Consider the following 21,705-nt stretch of genomic DNA (forward strand, 5'->3'; position numbering starts at 1 on the left):
TGAGACACCGCGGAGCCGCCCCGCCACCCCTCGATATTCTGCCGCTTTACGACGTGGGGTCTAAGACTTGTACGGCTGGCCCCAGGATTGAATTCATCGAGTTGCAGTGAAAAGACAACCAGCTAGGATTGGCATTCCTGTCTTTTGGCTTCAGAATTTCCACAAAAGGGCGTCAGGAGGGCTATTCACCCCCTCCGTGACTCAAGATGGTGAACATCACAGATAAGATCAAGGAGTACGCAATTTGTGATGAGACGAAGAGATGAAGAGATGAAGAGTTCGAACTGACAGAGGGCAGGATTGAGGAGGAGATGCGGAGGACCCAGAGTTCGTTCTGCTGTATTCATATATTTCAGTGAATATAGCTTTGCTGACATATCCCGCAGAAAATAAGGCAACCGGTACGCGCTTGCTCCCTCTGCTATAGTGTACAATACAGCCTGAGCCCTGCGGCTGACATTGTCTCGTCAGAATATCATCTGGGTCTGTTAAAGGGGTGAGTAACTAGTATCTTTTTGCTTACTTGAACCTGCCTCCTGACTGTCTTCAGAAAGCTTGCACGCCTTCGCGCTCAGTTGCTAGAGCCAGGGCCCGGGTCTGGCGGCGGCGGCGGTGCGGGTTTCGATGTGAGCAAGAGCGGCGATGCTCGAATAGCGTTGGTCGGTTTCCCATCTGTGGGCAAGTCGACCTTTCTCTCCAAGGTCACCAAGACGAAGTCCGAGGTCGCGTCTTACGCCTTCACAACGCTCACTGCCATCCCTGGCGTCCTCGAGTATGGTGGTGCCGAAATCCAGCTGCTCGATCTGCCGGGTATTATCGAAGGGGCTGCGGAAGGCAAGGGTAGAGGGCGCCAGGTCATCTCGGCAGCAAAGACCAGTGACCTCATTCTTATGGTTCTCGATGCAACCAAGCGGGCGGAGCAGCGGGCATTGTTGGAAGCCGAGTTAGAGGCGGTAGGCATCCGGCTGAACCGCGAGCCACCGTGAGTCCCAGTCAGGTTCAGGGTGAACTGCGAAGCTCGGCTCTGACAAAACTACAACAGAAACATCTACCTCAAACCTAAAAAGGCCGGTGGCATGAAAATCACCTTTCAATCTCAACCGAAAGGCCTGGACGAAAAGATGATTCAGAACATCCTCCGCGACTACAAGCTCCTGAACTGCGAGGTGCTTGTCCGCGACGAAAACTGCACAGTCGACGACCTGATTGATGTCATCATGAAAGACCACCGCAAATACATCAAATGCCTATATGTCTACAACAAGATCGACAGCGTCTCGCTCGACTTCCTGGACAAGCTGGCGCGGGAGCCGAACACGGTGGTCATGAGCTGCGAGCTGGACCTGGGCATTCAGGACGTTGTTGACCGGTGCTGGAAGGAGCTCAACCTTATACGGATATACACGAAGCGGAAGGGCGTCGATCCTGACTTCAGTGAAGCACTGATTGTACGGAGCAATAGCAGTATCGAGGATGTTTGTGACCGTATCCACCGATCACTCAAGGAAACTTTCAAGTATGCATTGGTCTGGGGCGCGAGCGCGAGGCATATTCCGCAGAGAGTAGGGTTGGGCCATCCGGTGGCAGACGAGGATGTGGTGTATATAGTCAGCGGATGGAAGGCATAGTGTGTTGAGAGATGAGTAGGAGCGTTGTGTGGCGGTCACGAGCAAGCCAGCCAACTGCACGAGGAAGAGTCGAATAACCTTCCTACCCTGTTCTCCGTGTGTGTCTGCATATCCCCGTCATAACCAGTCGTTAACCCCCCATCCCTGAACCGTGATGATGATCAAAACGATCTGCCATATCAGCAGAGACACCGGAAAGCAAAGGAAATAAACAATACCCTAGACGCCTCGGACTAGACCAACCCTTTCCTCCCGCAAAACAGAAAGACATTCCGTCATGTGAAAGCATTGCAAAAAGAAAAAGATATTAACAAAGTGAGAGACACAGTCGTCGGCCAAACGTGGAATATCCGCTGTGGCAGAAATCGCTGTTCGACCGAAGACCGCCCCGAAAGAAAATCTCACTTGCTACCAAAAGGGTTGTTCTCAGGTTTGTTCCCAAATAGGGCATCCCCCTTAGGGCTGCCACCGGCCTCGAGCTTCTTCGCCGACGCTTGGGCGAACAACGACTTTCCCTTGACCCTGGATATGGCCACATTTGGTTAGCGTTCGTGCCCGAAATCTAGATCGGAGGAACTGTGGGAGTTCTAGGTGGAGGACAAGGACGTACGACTTGCCAACCTGCTTGTTGCGGAAGGCGCTCAACTTAGCCGTGCAAGGGCTCATGATGTTGTCCGATGGGGAGATGTACGTTTTGTTCCTGGAGAGAGGAGGGTACAACAGTCAGTGTCTGTTTCGGCCCGACAATCCTTTTCATTCCTTTGATCTCATATTTCCACTGCTTTGTGTGGGAAGTTGATGGTTACATACTCTCCTTGCTCCATCTTCGACTGAAAGACCTGGCGGTGGTACTCCATGCTCATCACATCTGGCTTCACGGCCCCGCCGGTCTGTGCACCGGCTTGGTTCTGAGCAGGCAGGGACGTGTTGACGTCCCTGGCCGCAAGCACGTTGGAAGACATCGCTGACATGGTTGTGCTTCCGCTGAGAGTGTCGTAACCCGTTTTGCTGGATAGCTCGGAGCTGCGCTGCGAGGAAATGACAAAGCACAATTGCTCAACTGCTTGGAAAGATGCAGTGTACGACAAATGCCTTAGGTTTGGGTTGCGTGCCGGGGGAGAAACATAGGACGACGGCAATGTACCCAGACTTTTAAATGGTTGCGGGAATGCTGAGTAAAGTCAACTCAACCCTGTGCAGAAAAAGAACAACAGTTTTCCGGTTTAGGCAGGGTCGCCCGGGCAACATCAGGGATGCACGGGTCCACATAACGCATTTTCATGCACTGGCAGGTTTCACGGAATGGGAAGCCATGACTCAGGCAACGCAGCCTGAGATCTCGGTAAGACTAGTAATGGCAACAAGAAAATGCAAAATGTTCATTTTGCAGCAAACTATGCCAAGTGTACAATGACACTTGTCTCTACCTCTACACAGCACACAACCTGGTATTTTATGCCCAAGATTAAAGTTTCGACCGGTTGATATTGGACCCGAGCTCGATGTGCTTCGCACCGTACTGCTTCATCAGCTGCTCAGCCTTCCTCTTCTGCGCGGCAATCTTGGCGGCGACTGCCTTGCCGCGCCGGTTCTCATTCCTGCCCATCTGGTTCAGATGCACCTCATCCGGGCCATCCGCAAGCCTGAGGGTTCTGATACCCGCCCACATGCTGGCCAGCGGAGTGTCTTGGCTGACGCCAGCTCCGCCAAAGGCCTGCACGGCGCGGTCAATGACCGTCAGCGCCATCTGTGGGACCAGCACCTTGGCCTCGGCGATCTCGGTGAGTGCGGCCTTCGGGCCTTGCTCGTCCATCTTGATGGCGGCGTTGAGGACGATGAGACGCGCAGCGTCGATTTCGATGCGCGACTTAGCGACCCACTCCAGGATGACACCGTGCTCACGCAGTTGCTTGCCAAAGGTCGTCTTCTTGGGGTCGTTGATCCGCATGAGCATCCACTCCAGCGCCTTCTCGGCTGCGCCAATCGTCCGCATCGCGTGGTGGATGCGGCCGGGACCAAGACGGCCTTGGATGATCTCGAAGCCACGGCCCTCCCCGAGCACCAGGTTGCTCGCTGGCACGCGAACATTGTGAAAGGTGATGTGGCCGTGACCGTGAGGGGCATCGTCGTACCCGTAAACAGAGAGCATGCGGTGGATGGTGATTCCCTTGGACTCCGCCGGGACGAGGATGACCGACTGCTGCCTGTACGGGTCCCTGTTCGTTGGGTCGCTCTTGCCCATCACGATGTAGATCTTGCAGCGCGGATCACCGGCACCGCTTGACCACCATTTCTGCGTAAGGTACGTATGGAGTCAGCTCCGTAGTGAGCGGCCCAAGGATAAGTAAGGTGTAGGGAGCAGTAGGGAGCATACCTGGCCGTTCAGCACATAATGGTCGCCATCCCGCTCGATCTTCATCTCAATGTTGCGCGCGTCGGACGACGCAACTTGGGGCTCCGTCATCAAGAAGGCCGAGCGGATCTCGCCCTCCATCAGCGGTTTCAGCCACTGCGCCTTCTGAGCCTCGTTGCCATACTTGGCTAGCACCTCCATGTTGCCCGTGTCCGGAGCTGCGCAGTTGACAGCTTCGGAAGCAAGCCGCGACTTGCCCAACCACTCCGCCATCAGGCCGTACTCGAGGTTAGTGTAGCCCGGCGATTCCTTATAGTGGCCCTTCGGGAGGAACATGTTCCAGAGACCCAGGGACCGGGCCTTCCTCTTGAGGTCCTCGAGGACTGGGGGGTGGGAATTCCATCTCGCGTCACCAACACCAATCTGGGCTTCGAAGACGGCGTCGGCGCTGACGATATCTCAGATCGAAGTGCATAGAGTGATAAGGGATGTCAATTTGGGCTTACGGGATGCAGTCCTCCTCGACAAACTTAGCAACGACGTCCAGCGTCTTCTTCGCCCGCTCGCTCACGCGGTCACGGACCTTGTATGCTTGTCTTAGTGTATGGTTCAGGAGATGGGGCCAAAGGAACACGGTGCGAGCTCTTACCGAGATTGGGATCTGGGCCGACATGTTGAGTGCTGTTTGAACTGTTGAAAGTTGTCAAGGAATGATGCGAAAGAGGTATTCTTCAGTCTCGTGGGACTAGAAATAAGGAGCAATCTCTCGGTGACCAGCGGAAAGGACATCCACTGATGTTGAATCAATGGCTCAGGGCCTCTGGCGGCCCTGGCCCTCTCAGCTGGTACGATGAACCGTGGCCCATGCCGAGGTCCATCGGCACCCACCGGCTCGGGCTGAGAGTATGGAGTGCCAAGCATTGTGGCTGATGGGAAATGCGGAGGTGGCGTACTAAACAAATTAACGACCTGCAAGACCGGCCCGAGGGGCAGAATGGAAACGGACGGGAAACAATCCGAGACGGTGACCTACAACTTACAAGTATGCCTGGAACTCGGTAAGGTACTTTACATACACTGAGAGGGAACGTTCTGCCAAGCTATGCGGCCTCGGTATATCAAAAAGCACTCATGTCTCGCTCTGGCGTGCTTGTGTAACGTTACGCGAAATAGGGACCATTAGTTCTCAACTTTACCGTCCTGCTAACGGAAGGTGAAGCAACAACAAAATGGAGTGACAATTCTTCTAAGCATACATACTCAACATAGTATAGTAGTAGGTAATAGGTACTGGCGGTATATGATAGCCTGTATAACTCGGTCAGGGGGCCCCGCCGACCGGGCCGGTAAGGCGCCATCCAGGCTTCGGTTGATTCGTGCCGCCGGGAATCGAGGCCTGCTGGTGAGCCTCCGAGACATTGTGACACCCACCAACAACGCACAGGTGAGTGGCAGCATAATCTGTACCTACCTTACATAAAACACGGGTCTTGGAAGTCCGTGCAGCGGCAACATTCCGCTTCATGTTGGTAGAACAGCTGATTGAGATTTCTTCGAGGAACAGTATGTATGTACAATACCTAATAGGGCCCGTACCTTGGTAAGGTGGAAACTCCCACTTTGGTACGGTTAGAGCGATTCTCCAACTCCACGATAGCACCTTCTCTTCTTTGACAGTGGGCCTCAACTAACGGCTCCGAGTTAGAATACGTCACTCATTTTCGAATGAGCAATTTTATAGCTACCTGTGTACCTATTTGGACTAGGGATGGCAGTTGAGTTAATGAAACGGGTTGCTGAACTATAAGGTATTTGTTACTCCTACTAGTACTAGTAACTTACTATGGAGCACCTTGGATAAATGAATGACAGTTTCCCCGCTCTCCCAACTCCTCCAATCATACGCAAGATCCATGGCAACCGACCGACTGTTGAGACTGGTCGTAGCCTCATAGGGAACCCAGATTACAAGTAAATGTAACCTGCTTCATATAGTGTAATGTACTGCAATAGTTACTTTGCTGGTGGAGGGGGCAGGATTGTCAGCAGGGGCGCAAAAACAGTGGTGGCTCTGTTGTGGTCCTAACCTGACTGGCGAATATGGCTATCATTTAAGCCCTGGTTCTTGATAGCGGTTCCAATGCAGAGAGAGGTGTTCAATTTTTCGTCTCACAGAAACTGCAGGGAAATTTACGGTCACACTAGAGCGATTATTAGTCGAAGCCCTGCAGAAAATAGATAACCGACGTTGTAGCGCTAGGGGGCTGCCGAGAGCATTCACCTTTTGCTTGCGTCGCTTGCATTCGCAGCACGGACTGCTGTGGAATGAGTTGAGGCTAATAATGACGGCCGGGGGAGGGCCCGGGTTCAATTTGAGGTGAGGGACCGTAGGTAGCCGGGGACCGGACGCCCCACGTCATGTCTTCAAGACCCCGCTGTCCGTTGGACTCGCGTCCACTGTCCAGCCTTAATGAACAGCTGAGCTTTTCGCCCCATGTTTCCATTGTGCAAAGCACGTACAGACCTTTGAGCGCATGTTGACACCTGCACACCTACGATACATTTACAGTACTTACCGCCCGCTAAATGCTAGGCCGGCTACCTCGCAACCAACAGCTCCATGGATGACTGCGATTAGAACTGCAGCTATCAAATCCTCGGCCTTCCCCACCGCGGCCTTTCCCGTCCGACTGCCCGTTCTTCGTCAGATCGATCATCATCCTTCGCCGCGCTGTATTGCTTGGATCTCCGTGTTGTGGTCGCGTCGCGTTGCTAGACCGTGGATCATGTCATAATATTCTTTGCCGAGACTTCGACCCTTGTCTCAACCGCCAATCTGCGACACCGCCCTCGAAGCAATGGAGATGGTTAGGACGGCTGGTTCGCTCATGGTTCCCAAGAAGTTTCGAAGCGTGCGGGACAAAAATGGCAGTCATCATCGCAATAGATCGTCGGAGTCTAGCGGCAGGGTGTGTGGACTTTGTTAGCCATAGCAGCAGCTGGGACTGTGTACTGACTCTTCCCTAGGCTCGACCCCTAACCGCCGACTCGTGGCTTTCGATATTCAAAACCGACAGCACGAAGCAGGCTCCGAAGGAAAAGGAAGAAGATAAAGAACCGGCAAAGGTCTATAGACTCCAAGAGAAGCCAACCGTATTCGCGTCCGTCCTCATACTGACACGGGATACAGCTCGAAATCATAGCGAAGCGCCTCGAAGAGCTCAACTACCTCGAGATCCCCGGCGACATCATGCGCTTGGCGCTCCGTTCCAAGTTTGCCTCGGGCGATGTCGAGAAAACCATTGAGCTCTTGCAACTTCAGCAGCAGGCATTCTCGGGGATAATACTGCCCTATAATCCGGACGTTGAGATGCTCGGCGCTGAGAATAGGGGGAATACCACCTGTTATCTCGACTCATTGCTGTTTGCTATGTTCGCCCATCTCAAGGCTTTCGAGTGCATGCTGCAGAATGACTTGGAGAACGGGCCTCAGAGGAAACTGGCCGCTTTGCTTCGACTATGGGTTAACATGCTCAGAAGTGGGAAGCTGATCCACACAGACATGGTTTGCCGCACCCCTCCCCTTTGTGGTCTCGTTCGTTGGGCTGACTATGTTTCCAAAGATGGAGCAGATACAACAGGCCTTAGCAGAGTGCGGCTGGAAAGATGCTGCGCTCCTTGAGCAACAGGACACTTCTGAAGCCTTCGCCTTCATCGCTGATGCACTGCAACTGCCTCTCCTTGCTTTGCAAGTGGACCTTTTCCACCATGGGAAAGGAGATGCAGATGACCATAAAGTTGTTCACGAGAGGTGTCTCAACCTGGCCGTACCCCCCGATCCTGATGGAAAAGGGATCAAGCTTGAAGACTGCTTGGAGGATTACTTCAACAACAAGGTGGACGTGCTTCGGGATAGTGTGGCGGAGGAGAAACCTGCCGGCAAGTCGGCCTTGAGCTCTGGGAGCACGATACGGGTAGTCCCCGCCGACGGCGATGGAACGCCACGGGAAGAGAATGAGGATACGCAGCTGCGACGGAGGTGGACGACGCCTAGCGGCCCTGTGCAATCTCCGGTAATGATATCCTGCCGTCATCCGACAGATTTGGATGCACCGTCGGGTTCCCGTACGAGGTCAACCAGCATCATACAGCGATTCGTGCTGAAAGGCGAAGGGGGTTCAGCAGCACATTCCGCGGACCCGGAAACGAGAAGCCTACTGGAACGAGCTAAGCGTACTGGCTCGTCGGTGGTCAAGGCTGTCACCATTCCAGCTTGGCAGTTCTACCGGTTGATACGTCAGGTTCCCCCTCCTTGCGAACATTTGCTTTCCCGAAGAACTGGAGCTGACAATGTGCACAGCGTGGATTGCTACCTCTGAAAGCGCGCCGAACAGCAATGTGGAGCTCGCCCGACATTTCGATCAACGCCCCATCGTGGCGATCTGCTTGAAGAGATATACCATGTCACCACAGGGCATCCCCATGCGGCAGAACACCCTCATCGATATTCCCGACAGCCTACGTCTCCCGCATTTCATGGTTGTCGACGACCACGACCCGAAGGCAGAGGAGCAAGATTCGAACGGTCTTCGTCAAGGATATAGGTTGGTTCTGCAGTCGGTTATCTGTCACCGGGGCGACTCGCTTCACAGCGGGCATTACGTTGCCTATGCTAGGGTCGCGCCCAAGCTCCTGACGGACAATCGGAGATACGACCATGACCCGCCTCCTGATTATGAGGAGCCGCAATGGGTGAGATTCGATGATCTGGCGATTGAGAAGCGTGTCGAAACCGTGGACGATATCCAGCAGTGCCTTCGGCGACAAGAGGAGATGCCGTACGTGCTGATCTATCAAATTGTCCCCATGGTGGACGTCACAACGGCATCGAGCGAGCAATCTGTGACGCGGCCTCCGTCATACATCGAATCCGCACGGAACGTTCCGGGAACACCAAGCGTTGAAGCGGCGTCTGAGCGTACTGGCGGGATCACAAAGTCGGTCAGCGGTTATTTCGATTCTGGAACGACTCTCGTCCGAGACGGACAGCATCTTCGGCCTAGCACCGAGGTTGAACGGCCTTCGCGATTGAGCTTCGAGGAGGGCCCATCCTTTCTCTCCCGACCCGCGAGCATCGCGTTCTCCGAACCTCTCGCCGCCCCCAGCCTGCCTGCCAGCCCCGTTGCCGTCTCGCCAGCCGTAACCCCACAAGAGGAGACTACGGCGACGAGACTATCACGAGCGGCGGCCGTGTTCAAGGCGGGCGCAAGCAGGTCCCGTCCCACAAGCCAAGCTGGTGAGGGCAGGATTAGTTTGACTATGTCCCGGTTCGGGTTTGGGCGGCAGACTAGGGATAACGCTAATGGCGCCAACGGTGTCACTGACTCTGACGTGTCGGCTGACGACCAAACCGCGCTTGTGGATGGCGAGGACGCTAGCGGAAAACAGAAGGAGAAGGAGCATCACACGCCGCGCCATCGCCACCGCCAAAAGAAAGACCGCTCCAAGTCCAAGAGCCGCGATAGAGAGCCGAAGAGGAAGGGGAAGGGCAAGGACTTGGGGAAGGAGTCTGACAAGGAAGGTGGCGCCGATCGCGAGTGCGTTGTCATGTGAAGAAACTGCGAGAGCTTCTGCACGATTGATTTAGCCAGCGTTGGGGCAAAGCCGGGTGCGGTATGTCTTCTAGGTTTGCATTGGCTTGGTGCTTAGATCTACTTAGCAACTGGCTGGTCGTGGGGCATTTCATTCAATCAGCGTTTGGCACACGGCGTTTTGGTGTTTCCCCGGGGAAAGGATAGCATAGGGGCGCATAGTGGAGCATCAGCGATACCAAACCCAGAAACAGATGGAGGAGAGCTTAAGCGACAGCTGGAATGTCGGGAGCATCAAGTAAAGGGGGAAGTTAACAAAATGTACTATATATGAATATGCAGAGCTCCTGTACCGAACAGGCAGAGTCATCCCAGGTTATGTACGTGTATGTACCATACGTACAATACATGAGTACAGCTGGATAACGGCCAAACTGTACCATGGTATTTAGCACTGGCACATGATAATGCCCCGTTAGATCGAGTGAGCGTTACAACACCCAAAGACACTAAGCTCATTCCTGTCTTGCCGGAGTACATACAAAATCAAAACTGCGTGCGTGTTAAGCCACGTCGCCCCTTTCACACGAGCACAGCCAGGGGTTGACAGACTGGCCTACACTATAGAACAACACTTGTTAACCAAGGGCGTGCAAATCTCGTGGCCGCTGCGTTTAGACCACCTGGGAGATCACACGCATCCCACTGCCTCCTTCAGGTAATATGGCAGTCACGCCTCGCTGAACACATCTTGTCTTGAGAAGTTTGTCTTGGGTTGCTGTCGGAGAGATTCATAGCCTGAGATGCTTCCAATCAACCACCGGGCACATGCTATTTTACATCCCATGAATGGCTAATAATATCTACACCGCGGCCACCGCTAGACTTGAGAGAAGGGGCGACGAAGCGTCCAAAGGAGGTTAAGACAGAGGACCCTCTTTTCCCTGATAGCCGTGGCTCTGCCGACAACCGCTCCTCATAAGGGCGGAAGGCAACTCCTGATTCACCTTTCCCCAGCCATCTCATCACAATAACACATATCTATAGTACATATCTCATCGTCCCACTTCCTTTTACCACCGGACGTCCAGTAGGCTACCCGTACATGGAAAGAATCAGCTGCGGATACAAAAGCCCCGTGCCAGATCACCGAAAGATGGAGGAAATGTCTAATGATTCGTCAGGGCCCGATATGCAAGAAGCGGGCGGACCGACATTGGGGAACCGAAATGTCCCGACTGTTGCTGAGCAAGGCAGTCCAATGGTCGATTGTTAAAACAGGAGGCCGAGAAGAGAGAGTAGAGCGAGCACGGACAGACAGATGGAAGCTCGCTCGTCCTACCGCCAGCTATGCAGCCGGGTGGTAGTAGATTAGGCGACGGGGATATACACGCAGTAGAGCGGAGCGAGCTCAGGCGCATCTGCGCATACTTGGAACGTCATGTCGTTCCGCTTGCGAGCGCAACACCTCCGCTTAGAAGGGGATGTTCGGAGGCGGCTGAGCGCCCATGTCCTGCTGTTCTTGGAGCTCCTCGCCACCGGCCTCAATCGAGATGCCGACTCCAATCTTCGCTTGTTGCTGTTCACGATGTTAACTTACGGGGTTTCACGCAACATGGAAGATTCCTTACAGTAAAGTGATCGACATCAGCGGCAAACGTCATCATCACGGGGGCAGCAACCCGCTTCTCGAGCAGGCAACTCAGCTTGCCCTTGGTGTCGATCTGGGCCCGGAAGGTTGACATTCTGAAGTCATACTTGGCGCCAAACGTTGTGATTCCCTCCTTTGTGAGGCCGCCCATCATGGCACCACTGGGAGCCACCTGAAGAGTCATGTCAACACCGGCCTGAACCTTGTCCGACAGGCGTTGCCAGTACGAGGCATTAAGGGCGCCCTGAGCCTGCAGCTGGGCACTGGCGATGAAGCTGTCCGACTTGTACCGAGCAACATACGAGACAGCCGTGTCCGGACCCTGTGTCAGACCAGCGCGTTGCCAAACAGCCTCCAGCCCCAAGGCAAGCTTGGGAGTGACAGACTGCAGGTATTGGCCGATGAAGATACCAGTTAGGCCGCCATCCAGGAAGGAGGGGTTCAGGGCCTTCAGTGTGGCGGTAAAATCGTTGCCAAGATATTCGTTTTCGAACTGCGCCATGTCCTGACCGGTGGCACTGGGAGCGATCTGGAATCGTGACTTGGTGGTGAGAGCATTGCTCCACCTCCAGTTGAACGTCGCTGAGAGGGCACCTTGGTCATCAATGTTGCCTTGAGCAAAGACCTATATCCGCTGTTAGTTGAGCCCACTTTTGACCAACGGCAGTCGTTTGACTCTGTATTCCCGATCTAGGGCGCTAACCTTGCTGGTACCGTAGAGGGCGGCGAAAGTATAAGGACTCAATCGCTCGCCCATGGCGAACTGGTGAGAGACTTGGAATCTTCACTCCATCAGCACCGCGCGGTAAAAAGGCAAGACATGTTGAATTTCCACGCCCATGCCGTTCGAGTGAATCGTGGTGGGACCTGCGAAGGGACGTACAAGGGATTGAAGCTGAAGGCCTTCGTAAGGTCGGCCCGCAGACCGGAGAACATCAAGTTCGATGTGAGGACATCGCGCTGGACCTCTACGGAAGCGGTCAGCAGGGGTTGACATGTCTCTTCAACAGCATGCATCCCAGATGTGCCGTGACGTACCCTTAGCAATGTTCTCGACCAAGCCAGGGTTTGAAAGACCCAGCCGTTGCCTCCTTTCTTGAAAGGCGTTGTAGGCATCTGAGAACGCGGATGCTATCGGGTTCTTGAGGAGGAACGCCAGCGGCGCATCGGACGTGGAGGCCATCGTGACAGCGGTCGCGGCTGTCGCGCAAGGTCCGCCGCTGGTCCTATCGGATTCTGAAGGATCAATGGACCTTCAGGAAAAGGAGTCTGGTGTTGTGAGTCTAAAAGTTCCAAGGCGCCTTTGATGGGCTCGCCGGCGCAATCCAGGTGGTGGATGTGACTCTCGAAGTCGGGAACACTTGAGCCGTGGCTGAAATGTCGATGCTGTTGAACTGGCTTGAAGAGCTGGGCCAAAAATTTCGCGGTGCTCGACTGCGCTGACCAGGTTTGCTGGCCCATGCGCAATTGTGGAGTGTGGAGGCGGCTGCTAGAGCGAGTGACGGCAGGGCCGCTGGTGGTGCTGATGCTCGGTCCGCTCGTCACTACTCAGCAGGGAAACTACCAGTACCTATTAGTAACAAGCTCGGAGAAATGAGGCACCGATGCCACGAACCTGTGTACCATACCTACCTCACTGGGCCTCCTAACGGACTGGATCGGCCGTTTTAGGGGGCCCAAGTAGCCGGGCACCTAGGGAGGCGGGCCTGGCAACTCAACGAGAGTTATGCCATTGATAAGAGACGATAACCGGCTACTCTTTACTGTGTAGAAGCGCCGTGACCTCTCTGGCCCTCAAGTTGAACGGTTTCGACTGCCCGATCCATAACGCGATGCTTTGAATTAGGCCACCTGTATCTGGCTGTGAGGAAACATGGTGCTATGTATAGACTAAACTGCCAAGTTATACTCATAAAGCCACCCAGCAACCTACCTACTACCTAAGCAGCATCCGCTGAGTCCCAAGGTTGAACGCCACACACGCACGGGACAATTCAGAGCCCTGCCCGATCCAACCCGAGATTCCTTCCGGCGTCGAACCTGAAGACCTTGCACGCAGCCGTTCGTTGGTGCATTGTGTGCGAGACTTTGCATAACCCCACGCTGCTTATTTCCAGGTGTTCGATTAACTATTACTACCTTGCAACTCACAGTGTTTATGTTCTGTGTAAGTAAGGTACTTTAGGGCGAACTTGCGAAGTCCGTCACCACCTGAGTGGGTCCCCTTGGTGTGTCGAGCTACGACTGTGTTGAGAGAGGCCGCCTTCGACTTGCCATAACTGAGACTACATTATCATCCGTCATCACGGACACGCTCCCACAAAACACATAGCGGCACTAGGAGCGAGCACTACGTCTCTAGGGTACCCCACCACCTCCCACATCCAAGTGGAAGTCTATAGCCATAGACCCATGAGTGGTCACATGTGCCACAGATTCTGATGCGTGGGGTTGGGGATACAACGATTTGAACCTCCGAACGCTTTGGCTTCGCCAACATATCTGGACCGAGCAAGCATCAGCATCATGGATACTCTTCTGTAAGTTACGTTCCCAGGCGCTTTGGAGGCCGGCTCGCCGCAGAGCCTCATCCAAGAAGCCGCAGTAGCATAGTCGCTTACACGCCTGCAGTACGGCTGAGATCGCGGCCAACGCGCCGCGGTATCGTCGCAAGAGCTCGACCTTCATCGATGGCATCCATGATGTCCCCGAAGATCAGGGGAATATGGCCCCCGCCCAGCTCTACAGCACCATGTCTGGCAGGTTGTTCCATTCCGGGAGAATCGCCATTGTCATGGTTGGGCTTCCGGCTCGTGGAAAGACGTAAGCGAAACCTTGGAATAACTGGTGCCGCTGGAGACTGACCCAGCTCTAGGCACATTTGCGTCTCGATGGCTCGCTATCTTTCGTGGTAGGTTCTGGCCTGCTAGTCTACTACACCTCATTTCGTGAGGCTCATTCATGATTCATCGCAGGCTTGGCGTCAAGACCCGCATCTTCCACCTGGGCGACTATCGCCGGGCGACCGTTCCAGGAGGCCACGTTCCTCAAGACTATTTCTACCCAAATGCGTCTCCGGCTTCGGTCATGCTCCGGCAGAAGATCCTCAAGAAATGCCGAGAAGACATCTATGCCTGGTTGAATCATGAGAATGGCCAAGTCGCCATCTACGATGCTGTCAATCCCACTGCGGCCGGCCGTCTTGCCCTGGCCAAGGAGTTTGCCAAGCATGATGTGCAGGTGAGGTCCCCTTCATAGTGCAAACGGCACGCTTATTGACAGACTGCACCGATAGACGCTCTTCATCGAGTCCTATGTCGACGACCAGGAGATTCTTAAGGAGAATGCACGCAATGTCAAGATACATTCCCCTGATGTGGGTATCCTGCTGCTATTCCGCGTTTGAAAATTGCTCTGACTTTTCCAGTTCCATGGCATGGATCCCGACGAAGCCGCGAAGCGTTACCTCAAGCGGATCGAGACCAAGATCCCGGTGTTCGAGACCATGGAAGAGCAGGAACTAAACTACGTCAAGATGATCAACGCCGGCCGGGCATTCTACTACAACAACGTCAGCTTCAACTACCTGTCGCACAGAATCGTCTTCTACCTGACAAACCTTCACATCAAGTCACGCACCACCTTCTTCGTCCGCGCGGGTCCCGCCACCGATGAAGATTCGTACAAGGCCGATGCCCCGCTCTCTGAGGAAGGCATCGCCTATGCAAAAAAGATGACGGAGACGCTCCTCAGACACAGAGAACAGGAGCGTCAAGCCTCCATTGACCAGGGCGGGCCGGATGTGCCGTTACGACCGCTCACTGTCTGGACATCCACACGACTCCGCACGATCCAGACAGCCGAGCCGCTGAAAGAGTTGGGATACAAGGTCCGGCAGCGTTCGCAAATGAGCCAGATAAACCCCGGAGTCTGCGAGAAGCTGTCTGAGCGGGCCATCCGCGCCTTGTATCCCGAAGAGGTGGAAAAGCACGAGCTGGATCCCTACCACCACCGGTACCCGCGAGCAGAGGTATGGCAGCTCATTCACCACCTCCCCTACCGGTGGCTTTCAGAAGGGATCATACTAAGAAGAAGCCACAGTCGTACCACGACCTTGCTGTCCGGCTGGAGCCCATCATTCTTGAGCTGGAGCGGGAGCAGAACGATCTCCTGATTATTGCTCATGAGAGCGTCTTGCGCGTCCTGTATGCTTATTTGATGCATTGCAGTACTAGGGATATCCCAAAGCTTAAGTTCCCGCGGGACGAGATCATCGAGATCATCCCCGCCGCCTACCAGAACGAGGCCAAACGCATCCACATTCCCGGTCTCGATCCCAGGACGATCCCCGGTTCGCCGGAGGACATCAGGATTCCCGTGCCGAGTGATCCTAGCGCCAACCTCCCACCGATCCCTGGCATGAGCAGCCCAGAGCCTATCGAGGCCATTGCGACGCGGCCCCCTGAGAGGATCATCAACAAGGCGAAGGAGATGGTTTCAGACAAGGTGGCTGATGAGGACTGAGTGAAGAGGGGCAGGTTGGTAGAAAAGAGCATCCTACGCGAAATGATAGGCAAGAATCGGCAGCGCCCGGGTCCAAATATGAGTATTAATTGAATAACCGAACCTACTTACCTGTCGAGCTGCTGGGACATTGTTGAGACCCGTCCGAACAACGCTAACCCCAACCCTCGCTTGTGAGGACGATGACGTCGAGAGTCTTGGCGGAGCCCCGCGACAGCTTCACAGCTCAACCCCGCAAAGGCTGAATTGGGAGAGCCTGAGCTCCACTGGACCTGCAATTGGAGGGAAGTGATTTATATGTTGAGGATACGTGATTAACAGGATCAAGTGCATTACTGCCAATGTCCAGCAAAACAGCTCTCGTCACCGGCGCCACAGGCCTGCTGGGCAGGCAGGTAGTCAAGGTATTCACCTCCCGCGATTGGACCGTAAAGGGCACCGGCTTCTCACGCGCCGACGGCACCAGCATTCTCAGGGTTGATCTTTCTAGCGGCGTCGAGATAGAGAAGGTCCTCAATGAGCAGAAGTGAGTCAATCAAACTCATAGCTTCTAATCAAGCATCGCCTGCTGTGTACTGTACCTCTAACTCCCGCAGCGAAGACCACAGGTCGTCGTCCACTGTAAGTCCCGCGCTTGCCAATTCTCTCTCTCCAGACCTAAACTTCTATGCACACACTCCACCCAGTCGAGTCTCATCATTGACCCGTCAAACTTTCCCAAGGCGCCGCAAACCGCTTTCCAGACAAAGTCGACAAAGACCCCGCCGGTACCCGTGCGCTGAACATTGAAGCCTCGCGCACTCTCGCACAGCTATGTGCCGCCCGCTTCGTGCTGCTGATCTACATCTCAACGGACTATGTCTTCCCCGGACGACCCGGCGACGCGCCCTACGAGGCTGAGGCTGAGCCGGCGCCGACGAACCTCTACGGGCAGACCAAGCTGGATGGGGAGAGGGCTGTGCTGGACGAGTATCGGGCAGCGGGGAAGGAAGGGCTGGCTGTTGTCCTGAGGGTGCCAGTGCTGTATGGGGGCGTCGAGAGCAATGCGGAGAGCGCGGTCAATGTGCTCATGGACGTCGTCATGAAGGCTGCGGAGGGGGATAAGAAAGTCGGGATGGACCACTGGGCACTGAGGTATCCGACGAATACGGAGGATGTGGCTAGGGTTTGCCACGGTGGGTTACCTTACCCCTTTGCCTAGGATGGTTGACGTGGGACAAAGTTGGCTGATGCTAGACGGTGTAGATGTGGCTGTCCGGTATCTTGGCGCGGACAACAAGGCCGTGCTGCCGAGGGTGCTCCAGTTCTCGAGCGAGGACAAGTACACCAAGTACGAGATGTGCCAGCTGTTTGGCGAGATCATGGGCGTGCCAATCGACCGGATAGAGCCAAATACCGAGGGCAACGACCCGGCGGCGACTGTTCAGCGACCGTACGACTGCCATCTCAGTACACGGGCGCTCAAAGACCTGGGCATTGATGTGTCAACGCAGGACTTTGTCGGGTGGTGGAGACGCGAGTGTCGTGCATTCCGTCATTGAGCAGGGAGCGTGGGAGAGGGTGGGAAGGTTTCATTCTCCGACGTACATACTGAGACCCTAGGTCAAGCGCGCCAGTGACGCGCAGGAATTATCCGAGATCCTGCTATGTATCGTACACCAGTTCTATTCAGAGAGAACACGCGTCAAATCAGGGCATTGTGGTGAACGGAATTTGGAGCGGTGGCTGGCAGGACTTTTCACGAAAATCACGACGGCCTGGCACCCTTGTGTCTCGCCTTTCTCCAATCGGGCTCGCCCGTCCATCGGCTAGGGACACCGCGATGCAACTCTCTAAAGCGCAGATCGATGCCGGTGTCTCGGTGTTCTAGGGGGCTGCTAAACACTCGCATTCCGGAGATGAGGCCAGAGCAGCGCGACGTGCTACTGAATGTTTCTCCCTCCGAACACGACGCGCCCTTGACGGCAAGCCATGCGAAGCGGTCTGTTCATGATTTAATCCAGGTTCCCTCGTATTTTCTGCGTGTTGAAATCACCGCTCTGGATGCAAGAAGCCTGCAATTTGTGTACCTTACATACGATCTCCACACTTGCCTGATCCCCTGGACCCTGAGATCTGCCCCCGAGATCCATCCTGTCCCCGCCAAACGCTGAACGATCAGCCCAGTCAACAAGGATTCCCGCCCCTTGTCCGCAGGCCCCAACCGCCTAAGGTTACACAGAGGTAACACTAATGACCGCCACATCCCTCACCTCTTGTTCCAACGCAAACAACAAGAGGGCAATTTCCAGAAAATTCAGCCGGAAGGATAGACATGCGATTGGAGGGAGACGTGCAGCGATTTCCGGCCGTCCACTGCAGGTTGGCGACACCATCAGGGGAAGATTGAAGTCGAGTCCGTCATGGTCGCCGGCGTATTTGCTTGCAGCTCTGGAATGGGCGGAAGATGGAGAGAATAAGGAGCCCGCAGAGCCCAGCAAGGCCGATGCGCATGTTGCGCTGCCGCAACTGGCGCGCAAGACGGCGGCTTCGACCCTGGGGCGCAAACGGGTGGTCGATGACGTGAAGGGGATCACACGGCGCTTTGCAGGGCCAACGGTACCTTGCATGGATTTATTACCCGAGAACCTGGTTCCTCCATCCAACCGAAACTTGAACCCTGCATATTTTCTACCAGCTCCCTCCTGCATCTCGCTCAGCGCGGCAGTCAAACCTGCGCTCTCGTCACCTACAACAACCACTGGGCCGATCGTTCCTGGCCCACGGTCTCGATCCCGACAGCAGCAGCAGCAGCAGCAGCAGCGACGACAGCAGCAGAGCAAAGAAGCAGTAGGAAGGCGGCGTGGGTCCGAGCAGGAGTCGGCCGCGGTCCCGACCAGCGGCGCGGCACAGCAGGCTGCCGAAACCGACAGGATTGTTCTGGCCCCAGCGCGCAAGGAAGAGGGGAGCGAAGGCAGGCAGAACGAGTATCAGTCGGTGCAGTCATCCGGGATGGTGCCCCCCTCAACCAGATCGCCCAGCCCACCACGCCAGCTACAGAGCCCCGTGCGTGAGGCGTTCGGCGGCTTCTTCTCTCGAGCGCGCAAGAAGAGCAACAGCAGCAGCGACTCGCCCCGTTCAACTCTCACGAAACGCTCTCGCACACTACCAATTTCTTCAACCTCGACTTCGTCAAGTGACCCTTATGCCACTGAATCCCGATCGCCGCAGTCTGTTGGCGTCAACCCTGACGCGGAGATGCCGCGCAGCCTGACTGAGGCGCATGATCCCCAAGCCAAGGTAGGCTGAATGGAGTGACTATGATTTACCTTCAGTTTCGGCGAATTAGCATGTGTGCTGATGTGGGCACAGTCTGTTGGCGTGCGATGTCGAGGCGTCACGGTGCCAGTGGAATTCACCAAGGAGACCACCACAGACGATCTTCTGATGGCCTGCTCTCAGACGTTGAATAAGCTTAGACGGCCGATCGACTCTGAAGCCTGCGTCGTCATCGAGGCATGTGCTCGGCCGGGTCTCGAGAGGAGGCTCCGGCGTTATGAGTTGGTTTGGCATGTGATTAACTCCTGGGATGAAGACTCGCCAAACGCCCTAGTCGTGCTACCTGACTCCTCGGATCCCGATGGGAACTTGAGTTTGTCTAGTGTTCCGAAGACACTTGAGGAGCCGGCCGGCTTCGTCCTTCCCCTCTACCACTACCAACACCAGGGGAGATGGAGCCAGCGTTACATCACCTTGAGGGAAAACGGGCAGATATTCGCCTCCAAAAAGCGAGACGCGAAGCCATCCGACAAGGATGTTGTCAGGCTATGCCACCTTTCCGACTTTGATCTCTACATGCCGACCGAAACCGAGATGAAGAAGCGGCTGAAGCCCCCTAGAAGGTACTGTTATGCCGTCAGAAGCCAAGAGAGGGCCTCTCTGTTTGTGGATTCAGACCATTACGTGCAGTTTTTCTGCACCGACGACCCAAACGTAGCGCGGAAGTTTCGCTCATGTGTGCAGGGTTGGCGGAGCTGGTATCTGGTGAACAAGAAGCTGAGGCTGTACGAGCCAGAGGAACCCGCCCTAACGTCTCCGACCACCTCCCCCACCGACCGCTCAGGGGCCGATTACAGTATGAGGGGCAGGGTTTCGATGGACCACGGTCCCAGGGGAAGACGATCAGTCGATCAGCCTGCTTCAGCTCGGCCGCTTCCATCCTCCTGCCAGGACATATCGCCCACGACGCCCGGGCATCCGGCGATTCCCTTGATGGCGCCCTTGACAACATCCCTGGTGGACAAGAACGCTGCGGTGTTCGCAGCCAACGGCCTACTCGGTAACGGCTACGACGAGCGTAGGCAGCAGGCCGCGCGCAAAGAAGCCGTCGCAAACCAGCAGCGAGGGAGGGCTATGTCATTAGCAGGCGACACCCCGTTCGTTGACGGGCCCAGCCTCCTGAATAGTCGCGCGGCGGCGGCTCCCACTTCCGATAGTCGCCCGCCAACCTCCGGGTCAGACACGTGCCGCCAAATACCATTAGCGAGACCGAGCAGTCCCGACCGAGCAGGCTGGTTTCCCTCAGCGGTCCAACAATCGGCCGAACAACGAAGCGGCGGTCGGACTGGTCCGCTGACACGACGACCAAGCACTTCTTCGGGCACCCCATCCCGCGCCCGCTCTGTCCGTAACCTTGAACAGCACCACCGCCAACCCTTAGCACAGCAGCACTACCCACCCATAACCCGCCAGACCCAACAACAACAACAACAACAACAACAACAACAACAACAACAACAACAACAACAACAACAACAACAACAACAATCCCGCAGGACAGGCGCCGCACCACCACAGCAACCACTGATCGACCTCACACCAACCTTCGTCGAACCTCCGCAATGGTCCCGCGAGAAGCGCGGCCACGGCGTTCGCGCTCCGCAGGGCAAACCCCTCGTCGATCTCGCCACAGGGCCTGCCATGCCGCCCAGCACAGCAGCCCGCTTCGCCGCGAATGCCGCCGCGCCACCCAAGAACCTCGTGCGACGCCCTGAACCAGGCCCGGGTCCTTGTACAGGTGCTACAGGCACAGGCACGACGCTGCTACAACAGTATGACGAACAGCAGCAAAGGACGGCGGCTAGGGGGCGGGGCAACACCGTAACCGAAGTATCGTCGGGAATGGGAATGGGGTTGGGGCAGGGGCTATGGAGGAGGAATACGGTTAAGAGCAATGCTAGTGCCGGTGCGATGAATGGGAACCTCCCGCCGCCGCCTGTGCCAGCGTCGACGGTTGTTGGATATATGCGTGGTCGCGGGCCGGCGACGGGGGTTCCGGAGGGAGGGCAGAGGGAAAGGGCTAGGAGCCGGTACCGAAGTGTTGAAGGACGGGCACGGGTGCCTTCGGGGGGACAGGGGCAGATGGAATTGCCTTTGCGGAGTGGAAGGGCGTAGTACCGATCATACTCCTTTTTTCGTGTTTTCTTTTCCCTTTTTTTTCCCTCCTTCCTACCTTTTCCTTTTTTTCTTCCGTTTCCTTTTCCTGTTCCCCTTTCCTTCTGCTACCCCTATTTTTCTTTTCTTTGTCTCACGCTCTTTCTCGCCGCGGATATTCATTTGACTGCTTGCTTCTCGTTTCCTTGATGTGTTCGCTTCTGTTGCCCGGCCTGTGGCTAGCTATTCAGCCTTGTTTTGTATTGTTTGACGAGATGCGCGGAATGAGAACGAGTTTATGTATGATGAACGGCGTCAAAGGGAAGGTCGGAATGGAAGTACACGAGAGGCTCGGGGAAAAGACCTGGCGTCAGTGTTTCTTGGTTATTTTTAGCTTTCGAATTCCGTTGTCGAATACAAAATAGGCAACGTTTACTTTTTGGAAGTTTGGTCCAGGAGGTCTGTATCATTTGCCACTACAACCTCCGATTAACTGGTGGGTATTACATGATGTTGGGAACCTGCAGTACACCCGCTCCCAAATGG

At 55.3% G+C, this 21,705-nt stretch overlaps 8 protein-coding genes across 8 annotated transcripts; 5 read left to right on the forward strand and 3 right to left on the reverse strand.

The window, feature by feature from the left end:
• Positions 1 to 206: 206 nt before the first annotated feature.
• B0T15DRAFT_491160 (P-loop containing nucleoside triphosphate hydrolase protein) lies at positions 207 to 1,628 on the forward strand (the record flags this gene model as incomplete). Its single annotated transcript, XM_062866751.1, has 6 exons — positions 207 to 235; positions 299 to 327; positions 387 to 401; positions 472 to 496; positions 551 to 982; positions 1,043 to 1,628. The coding sequence occupies 6 exons, from the start codon at positions 207 to 209 to the stop codon at positions 1,626 to 1,628; spliced, it is 1,116 nt and encodes a 371-aa protein (XP_062724367.1).
• Positions 1,629 to 2,029: 401 nt separating this feature from the next.
• B0T15DRAFT_491161 (uncharacterized protein) lies at positions 2,030 to 2,590 on the reverse strand (the record flags this gene model as incomplete). Its single annotated transcript, XM_062866752.1, has 3 exons — positions 2,030 to 2,150; positions 2,239 to 2,328; positions 2,439 to 2,590. 3 exons carry the CDS (start codon positions 2,588 to 2,590, stop codon positions 2,030 to 2,032), a joined length of 363 nt encoding a protein of 120 aa, XP_062724368.1.
• A 393-nt stretch (positions 2,591 to 2,983) lies between these two features.
• B0T15DRAFT_524767 (acyl-CoA dehydrogenase/oxidase) lies at positions 2,984 to 5,039 on the reverse strand. The gene is made up of 4 exons (XM_062868796.1): positions 4,631 to 5,039; positions 4,488 to 4,564; positions 4,003 to 4,429; positions 2,984 to 3,921 (listed from the first exon to the last, which is right to left on the reverse strand). The coding sequence occupies exons 1-4, from the start codon at positions 4,652 to 4,654 to the stop codon at positions 3,094 to 3,096; spliced, it is 1,356 nt and encodes a 451-aa protein (XP_062724369.1). The 5' UTR covers positions 4,655 to 5,039; the 3' UTR covers positions 2,984 to 3,093.
• Positions 5,040 to 6,662: 1,623 nt separating this feature from the next.
• B0T15DRAFT_111951 (ubiquitin carboxyl-terminal hydrolase-domain-containing protein) lies at positions 6,663 to 10,026 on the forward strand. Its single transcript, XM_062861513.1, has 5 exons — positions 6,663 to 6,950; positions 7,009 to 7,107; positions 7,172 to 7,546; positions 7,605 to 8,277; positions 8,342 to 10,026. The coding sequence occupies exons 1-5, from the start codon at positions 6,840 to 6,842 to the stop codon at positions 9,592 to 9,594; spliced, it is 2,511 nt and encodes an 836-aa protein (XP_062724370.1). The 5' UTR covers positions 6,663 to 6,839; the 3' UTR covers positions 9,595 to 10,026.
• A 1,020-nt stretch (positions 10,027 to 11,046) lies between these two features.
• On the reverse strand, positions 11,047 to 12,406 carry B0T15DRAFT_390221 (eukaryotic porin/Tom40; the record flags this gene model as incomplete). Its single annotated transcript, XM_062864528.1, has 5 exons — positions 11,047 to 11,151; positions 11,204 to 11,848; positions 11,927 to 12,005; positions 12,107 to 12,191; positions 12,262 to 12,406. The coding sequence occupies 5 exons, from the start codon at positions 12,404 to 12,406 to the stop codon at positions 11,047 to 11,049; spliced, it is 1,059 nt and encodes a 352-aa protein (XP_062724371.1).
• Positions 12,407 to 13,749: 1,343 nt separating this feature from the next.
• Positions 13,750 to 15,747, forward strand: B0T15DRAFT_483215 (6-phosphofructo-2-kinase-domain-containing protein; the record flags this gene model as incomplete). Its single annotated transcript, XM_062866147.1, has 7 exons — positions 13,750 to 13,763; positions 13,855 to 14,046; positions 14,099 to 14,134; positions 14,199 to 14,463; positions 14,519 to 14,599; positions 14,651 to 15,253; positions 15,325 to 15,747. The coding sequence occupies 7 exons, from the start codon at positions 13,750 to 13,752 to the stop codon at positions 15,745 to 15,747; spliced, it is 1,614 nt and encodes a 537-aa protein (XP_062724372.1).
• A 239-nt stretch (positions 15,748 to 15,986) lies between these two features.
• On the forward strand, positions 15,987 to 17,699 carry B0T15DRAFT_524774 (uncharacterized protein). Its single transcript, XM_062868797.1, has 4 exons — positions 15,987 to 16,273; positions 16,349 to 16,368; positions 16,470 to 16,922; positions 16,993 to 17,699. Exons 1-4 carry the CDS (start codon positions 16,089 to 16,091, stop codon positions 17,286 to 17,288), a joined length of 954 nt encoding a protein of 317 aa, XP_062724373.1. The 5' UTR covers positions 15,987 to 16,088; the 3' UTR covers positions 17,289 to 17,699.
• A 167-nt stretch (positions 17,700 to 17,866) lies between these two features.
• B0T15DRAFT_411166 (uncharacterized protein) lies at positions 17,867 to 21,608 on the forward strand. The gene is made up of 2 exons (XM_062865389.1): positions 17,867 to 19,026; positions 19,099 to 21,608. The coding sequence occupies exons 1-2, from the start codon at positions 17,980 to 17,982 to the stop codon at positions 21,178 to 21,180; spliced, it is 3,129 nt and encodes a 1,042-aa protein (XP_062724374.1). The 5' UTR covers positions 17,867 to 17,979; the 3' UTR covers positions 21,181 to 21,608.
• The last annotated feature ends 97 nt before the right edge of the window (positions 21,609 to 21,705 follow it).

The sequence above is a fragment of the Chaetomium strumarium genome (assembly GCF_033439665.1).
Source record: "Chaetomium strumarium strain CBS 333.67 chromosome Unknown B0T15scaffold_2, whole genome shotgun sequence".
Classification (NCBI taxonomy): domain Eukaryota; kingdom Fungi; phylum Ascomycota; class Sordariomycetes; order Sordariales; family Chaetomiaceae; genus Chaetomium; species Chaetomium strumarium.